This window comes from Aptenodytes forsteri, unplaced genomic scaffold, assembly GCF_000699145.1.
Source record: "Aptenodytes forsteri isolate BGI_AS27 unplaced genomic scaffold, ASM69914v1 Scaffold249, whole genome shotgun sequence".
NCBI classification, from domain to species: domain Eukaryota; kingdom Metazoa; phylum Chordata; class Aves; order Sphenisciformes; family Spheniscidae; genus Aptenodytes; species Aptenodytes forsteri.
Genome location: NW_008796188.1, coordinates 1774640 through 1782167, shown reverse-complemented (window position 1 = coordinate 1782167; position 7528 = coordinate 1774640). Strand labels below are relative to the sequence as shown.

Sequence of the window (7528 nt, the reverse complement as noted above, 5' to 3'; positions counted from 1 at the left end):
TCTGCAGTGCTAAGGAGAGGACTCGGGCCCAGGGCAGTGGGGACCGTGTGCTGAACCACTCGGGGGACCAAAACATCTCCTTTTATTTTTAAAACAACCCATTGCTCTGCCTGTAAGGCCAGTCCTGACTTTCCCAGTGCAAACTCTTCACCTGGGACATGCTTCTGGGAGGGCTCAAGTGGGGCTGCGGCAGTAGAGGGGCTCACACAGGTGGGGGACCCCTCTCCATCTCTTCTCCCTCCCCGAATAAACCTGTTTCCCACGTTTTTCAGGGCTGGGATCCCTCACCCTGAGCAGCATGGGCTTGAGACACAAGAGGGCAGGCACAGACTGTGCAAACGAGAGAGGGATCCGGCTCTGCTCCCTGTGTCCCTCAGCCACCCTGGCCCTGCTGCCCGCCACCACCACCATATCCCTGCAAGGGGGAAAAAAGGGCATTTTCCTGAGGGACATGCCTTCTGGCACTGCCTGGCTCCTCTGTCCTTCTTTCTGAAGGAGATTTGAAGCAGCGAGGTCTGCGAGGAATATTCAGGGGCTGAAGTTGGGCTATGAGCTCCCAAAGCAGCTACTTCACCCTCCAGGGATACACTGCCATTCCCTGGGTGTCCCCAAGGAAGGGGAGTGCAGGTTTCCTTAGCCTGGGCTCTGCCATCCCGGGGGCTTTTATGGGACTGGCCGGGCTGCTTTGTCCTTACCATGCACATCCACCTGCAGAGAGGCTGTTTATGTGGGTGGCAAGAGGTGCCAACACCCCTTACCATCCCTTGCAACCCATCTACCCCATCCTTGCTGGTGTCATCCCATAGCGCAGCCCCAGGCATGACCAGGGCTGCTTTCCTCAGCTCTCAGGACACCCTGACCGATGCCAGCTCTTGGGCACAACCTGAGCCACAGGCACTCACCAGGGAGCGTTTGTCCCCCTGCTTTGTCCCCAACCCCATGAGCAGTGGAGCGGAGCCTGGTGAGCCGGTGCTGGTGCCAGGCAGCACTGCTGGGCACGGCGCTTTTTCCTCCAGACTGCAGCCAAAGCGCTCTACATAGTTAAATAATAAAAGGCAGCAGATGGTATATGGTATGAATTACAGAAAACAGGATTGGAAAGGCAGCGCACATGGTGAACAAATGAAAGCATTAACGCACCAGGCCAAATAAAGCAGATGGGGGGAGAGGAAGGAGATTTGCAGATGGGTTGGTCATGGGTACGGAAGGGAGCCCGTTCCTGCCAGGAAATTTTTAGGGGGGGAAAGGTCTTGTCCTCAGCCATGGGGAGATGGTGAGCACAAGGGTAGACAGGCAGCGAGGTCTGGAGCCCAGGAACAAGGGTGCTGTGGCCACTCTGTCCTCAGCTGCTTTAATTCTGGTTCACACGTTGTTTGGGTCTACTCAGCACTGTCTTCTCCACCCCTCCTGGAAGAGGTATGACAAGATGCAGAAGGTTTGTAAGGCCTCACCTTGGCTGAATTTCTGCTTAATGAAGAAGGGGCACGGCTCTGTTTAGCCACAAATGGACTTGCACTGAAAGCCTGGCTTTCAGTCACGAGCAGAGACGCAGGAGGAGGGACCTTTTTTTGCATTTCAGGGCTGATGTGGATTTGTACAAAGAGGAAACCAGCCTCTGGTGGCAGCTCCTGCTCCCTCTGCACCCCAGCTGTCCGTGGGGACCGGCCGTGGTCTCGGCACAGTCCTGGAGCCTTCTGGCTATGGAAGGAGGGTTCAGGTTTAGGGCAGCAACCTGGTACACTGAAAGACGTACTGGTAAATTCAACTCATGGCTATGCTGCAAGCTTTCTGGGTGACTGCTCTTAAGTCCTTTGGCCTCTCTTTGCCTCAGTTTCCCTGGTGCAAAATGGCGTTGCGCTGCCATATAGCAGTGCTGGGATGAGTAGCTCAGCTTGAGAGATGCTCCCATAGGATGCTCTGTGCTGGAGGATGCCACAGCTGGGCCTGCCTTTGGCTCCCAGGGCCAAATGTGGCTTTGGAGGTAGCAAAAGCTGAAACTGCCTCATGTCAGGGTGAAAAGTGTCAGGGGAGGACAGGGTGGCTCATGGCCATGCCAGCTGGTGTCCCTGAGGAGACTCGGGTCCATCAGTGGGGGTGAAGCACCTGAAGTGCTGAAGGGGCCAAACAGTGCAAAGTGCAAAGGCTCTTTCAGGGTTTGCTTTCATGAAAACAACACTTGGGGTTATAAATTCAAAAACTGGGCTCATTTTGTCCCAGGTAATCTTTGGGTTTGTCCTTAAGGTAACTTCATGAGTGGCTGGGAGTCACTGGGCATCGCACCACAGACTGTGACAGGCTCTGTCTGTGCTTTGACCCTCTGCTCCCACCTCATCCAAGCTGGGAAAGTCACCTCCTGGGTGCTACCATGGCCCCTGGGACCCTCACCTACCGTGGTGCTGGGTGCTGTACAGAGGCAGAAACTGTTTTTTTTCTTCTGGATCTGAACAAAAGTAGGCAAAAATACTGCTATGCACCGGGACAAGACAGAGGGGAGTTACCCCAGACCCTGCTCAGACCCCAGCACCTTTCATCTCTGGCTGAACACTGCTCATTCCCATCTCCTGCAGCGTGCACTAAGGATGTTCTCATGTATGGAGGTATCATTACAGGATTTTGCAGTTATCTCTTGGGTAGGAAATCTTTCAGAGGGGAGAGGGGAGTTACCCCAGACAGACCCCAGCACCTTTCATCTCTGGCTGAACACTGCTCATTCCCATCTCCTGCAGCGTGCACTAAGGATGTTCTCATGTATGGAGGTATCATTACAGGATTTTGCAGTTATCTCTTGGGTAGGAAATCTTTCCTCTTTTGCCTGCCCCCCTCCCCCCCCATCTCCTCCTTCCAAGAGCATCTTCCCCAAATGCATCCATCACAGCTGCCTTCCAGCAGCAAACAAAACAGCTGGAGATCCTGCTGGCCGAAAGTCTTCCGAGTCCTCCGTGGGCTGAGCCCGGGGGCTACAGGAGCTGCTCGGCACAGCCCCCCTGGGCCCCACCAAGGCACGGCCGCTTACAGACTCACCCTCCAGGCAGGAGCCGAGGGTCTCCAATCACAGACCCCTCTCCCTGCCCTCCCCTGGGCTCTCGCCCTGCCGCGGGGCTCCGGATCGATGTATGACTCATGGTTCTCAGCGCTTCACCCTGTTGAGAGTCCTGAAGCGAAGGGAAGCTCTGAGGCAGAGAAAGAAGAGATGAGAGATGCTGCAGCCCCTCTCCTCCCGCTGCCTCTCCCCACCAAGTCCTGCCCTGTCTGATTTTTTGCTGCTACGTGACAGAGGAGAGGCTTCATGCTATTGCTTTCTCCCCTGCTCAGTGTGCGTGTATGTGTGTGCATGGAGCTGAGCAGCAATTTTTCCCCCCTTTTCTTTTTTTTTTAGCCTTTTCCTTTCCCTCCCCCTTTTCCTCTTGTACTTCTCCTGCTGAATTAGCTGCCCACCTTCCCCCGAGAGAAGCCCTCGGAAATAACACCGGCAGCACAGGGTAGGTTTTTGGGGTGGTATTCCTTGGAGCCCTGCCCAAAATGGAGGGGTAGGGAGGAGGAGAGATGCCTGAATCCAGCAGCTCACATCCCCGGAGCGCAGGGAACATCACCCGATCGGTCTGAAAGCCCCACTGCTCTGCAAGACATCAGCTGTGGAAAGCGGCATCCTTGGGCTTTACGCACTAGTTAACAGGCTGCGAGCTGCCTCGACTTGTTTTAAGCTTGCTCTCTCGCTTAATCTCATCTCTGTTCGGCGCGTGTGTGTTTGCTTGTGTGTGTGTGTAGGGGGAGGACTTTATTTCCATTGGCTCAGCTTTCGCTGCCCACCCACATCTCTTCCACATCACCTTGGTGTCTCCCTAAATAAAACCAGCCCTTCTTATCGCACCGAAGAAATCAAGAGTGAGAGTTTAAATGGATTTTATATAAATATTTACCCCTACGAAGCTACTGCTGAGCTTGTGGGATAAACTCGCAGCAGCTGGCCTGAGACTCTCCTTCTGTCTCCCACACCTAAAAGGGTTTAATTACTTTCGAGAGGGGAGGGGAGAGATCCGGATCCCAGTTCCAGCTACAGACTGACCCAAAAAGCAGTGCCAGGATTTAACTAACTATCCCTGATGGATCTGAAGGACAGCACCAGCGAGGGCAGCATGGGCAGCCTGCAGCCCTCCAGCATCCAGATTTTTGCCAACACCTCCACGCTCCACGGGATCCGTCATGTCTTTGTCTACGGGCCAGTGACCATCCGTCGCCTGCTCTGGACCTTGGCCTTTGTGGGCTCGCTGGGTCTCCTCCTGGTTGAGAGTTCAGACCGGGTGGCTTTCTACTTCTCCTACCAGCATGTAACCAAAGTGGACGAGGTCGTGGCAAACAGCCTGGTCTTCCCTGCTGTCACCATCTGTAACCTCAATGAGTTTCGCTTTTCCCGGCTCACTACCAACGACCTGTACCATGCTGGGGAGCTCCTGGCTCTGCTTGACGTCAACCTGCAGATCCCCAACCCTCACCTGGCTGACCCAGCCGTCTTAGCCATCCTCCAAGAAAAGGCCAACTTTAAGCAGTATAAACCAAAAGTTTTCAACATGCAGGAGTTCCTGGCGCGGGTTGGCCACGACCTGAAGGATATGATGCTGTACTGCAAATTCAAAGGCCAAGAGTGCAACCATGAGGACTTCAAAACTGTGAGTATGAGCAGACACTCTGCTTTTCTCTTCTCTGGGTGTGCAGACGGTGGTGGTGTTGCAGGACCAGGACAGCATTGGAGGTCACTGGCCAACCTGTGTGGGCATGGTACGATGAGCGAATGGTGTCTGCTGGGCTCTGGCACAGCAGAGGAGGAGGAGGCAGCCTGTTGACTTGAAGTTTGTTTGCTGGAGTCCTAACGGGGGGTTACATGGAGCCGGCCCTGCAAAAGGCTTGCAGCAGGTCCAGCCTCCATCCTGCATAAGGCCCACGGCTCTCAGGTGGCTGCTTGGTGTCAGACCAGGGCGTCAGATGGGTCCTGCTGAGCATCAGAGGGGGCTTGGGGGTCTCTTGCTATGGCCAGTGAATGGTAGCCAGCCGAAGAAAGTAGAGAGGGCTGGAAAGAGGCCAGCAAGAAAGGCAGGCATGTGGGGATGGTCTGAGTGATGTCCATTAGCTAGTTGTATTTCCCCAGGTGTTTGTAGCCTTGCTGAAATCTTGGAAGGGGAAATTTTTCGACTTGTTCCTGGTGGTCTTGGCTCATAAATCCTAGTTTGCTGTGCAGTGTGGGCAGCAGCTGGGTCCCTTCCTGGTGCTGTGTTAGAGAGAAGGGGGTAAAAAAAAAGAAGACGAGGAAAAGAAATCAGGCTCTGCTCTGAGCCCAGTCTGCTCTTAGGCTGGCGGGGAGGTGGAGCAAGCCGGGTAGCCTGAGGATCCTGAAGGAAGCAGATGCTGCTCAGTTTACAGCTTCTGGACGACACCCTGATGGCAGTGCAGGCTGGCCTGGGTAGTTTGGCCGGCAAAAAGTATCAGCTTAAAATAAAAATAAAAAGTCGGTTGCCTGGAAGAAGTGATGCCCCCGTGCTGCTGGGGCAGGTGAGGGTGCTGGGCTGGGCAAGGGGCTGCAGAGGGGTCCGCTCCCCCCAGGCTGGTGGTTTGAGTCATGCCCTGGCAGGGACGTGGGTGTGTGGGCTGGGACTGGGCTAAGTTGTACTTTGATTTCAGGCCACGCTGGCCAGTCCCTTCACACCGATTCAGCCAGTTGCGGGGTTCGGTAATCCTGAAGTCAGTAACGCTACAGCTTTCAGCTGGTTGTTTCTCTGGGAGCGATGCTGCTTGTTCTGCTCACTACTATATGTCCTGCAGATAGGCAGGTGCCATAACAGGTTTTGTGATGGTCTGGTTTGTCAGCAGGATCTTTGTCTGTTTTTAGGAGAAGGGAATATTTTCTGTCTCTGCTGCTTTTGGATCTCCCAGCAAATGAGTCCGACTGACTCATGCTACAAAGTAATTTCCATCACCTGGACTGTGCTCTCTTTAAACGTCTGAGCAGGAACATATAATTTTATGCCTCAGTTATTGCCTGTGCATAACCCTGATGCCTTGCCCATTTCAAACTGGATATCCAGGCAAACTGCTCCTTGGGCAGGTCTGAGCAGAGGTTGGGTCATGCGAGTCATGGGAAGGTATCAAGAAAGTCACTAGGAGAAGAGCTTGCTAAAGAAAAGCCATGTGTGACTAAGTCTGGAGAATGGGATAGAAAAGGAGAAACAGATGCAAAAGTCCAGGGGACAGAGGAGTTGGGGAGTGAGGACAGATCCCAACAGGATGGACAGACCTCCCCTAACCATAGCGAGGGTGTGAGGAGAGGGAGGTATTCTGCCTGTGGGCTTCCCAATAATGCAATAAACACCAGCCAAAAGCAAAAGCCTCAAAGCCAGCAAGCAAACAGCACATTCGAAATATCTGCAGGACTTGAAAAAGCAGGTCCTGTTCTCAGATAAGACAGGAGCTCTTAGCAGCCTCCCTGGGACATGGTGGGGTCTCCCTGGCCATTTAGTTTTTCAGGGTAGCTGCTTCTGAAACAATGGTTATTTTTTTTTCCATGGGGGATACAGTAGTTTCCAGAAAGACTAAATATTCCCTGTCTGCTGAATAAATCCTTGCTGTGCTAAAACAGGTTAGGGCCAGCTAGAAACAGATAAGGTATTACGGACTGACAGTGCTTGTTCTTGTCAAATTACCGTAGAGATTCAGAAACAGGGCAGTGAAATACTTCAGTCCATTCTGCAAAGCAGCTCCTAGATGATCCAGAAGACAACATCTTCCCAGCATTGCCTGCTGTGCCTTTCTAACAGAGGCAGGTGCTTCAGTCTCACTGACTCCAGGTAGTCCCCCAGGTTATGGAAATCCAGGGAGCAGCACTCAAAAGGGACACAACAATCCCATTTTCCTTCCAGACTTTACCTCTCAGAGATAAAAGGCAGCAAAAAGTGTCTGCTTGAAAGCTGAGTAGGTCTTTCCACAGGGAGCATGCTGTAAAGATCTTTGAACTGCCTCCGGGCTGAATCAGAACCTCATGTCCTGGATGAATTTTGCATTTAATCACCAACGACCTGTTGCAACTGCATATAGGCTCTGTGACAGCCCATCCATTCTGCTGCATTACCAGTTGGAAAAAGAGGAGAAGCATCATCGCTGAAGCCTGATTTCTTTTGTGTCCGGAAACAGAGGGTGCAAATCCCAGAGCGGTTTTGTAATACGTCATCATGGCGAAGAACTCCGGCTCTTCTTCTGTACCCCTCAAATTCATGCATCTGGGAGCAAAAGAGGCAGGAGTTTTGCAGTAGGAGGCTGCATCAAAGCAGTTAACTCTGCAATAAGGTACTGCTAAAGAAGTTAGAGCAGTATTGCCAGCTGGTCAGCCGTCCCTTTTGACGCATGGGGGGGTGGTGTTGTGTGCAGTGCGTCCCCTGAATAAAGCACATGTTGCTTTTGCCACATGGGAAAGCAGAAGCTGGAATGGCAGTGTCTTGGCACTTTGAAAACGTGACTTCACCCTCCTTCCTCCTCCACTTCCCTG

The 7528-nt window shown here is 53.0% G+C and overlaps 1 protein-coding gene across 1 annotated transcript in view; it reads left to right on the top strand.

Moving 5' to 3' along the window:
- Positions 1–4100: 4100 nt before the first annotated feature.
- LOC103906055 (acid-sensing ion channel 2) overlaps positions 4101–7528 on the top strand; it is a 528687-nt gene continuing 525259 nt past the window's right edge. Inside the window, exon 1 of the mRNA XM_009287881.2 lies at positions 4101–4664. Within this exon, the coding sequence (XP_009286156.1) occupies positions 4101–4664 (564 nt within the window). The remainder of the gene's footprint in view (positions 4665–7528) is intronic.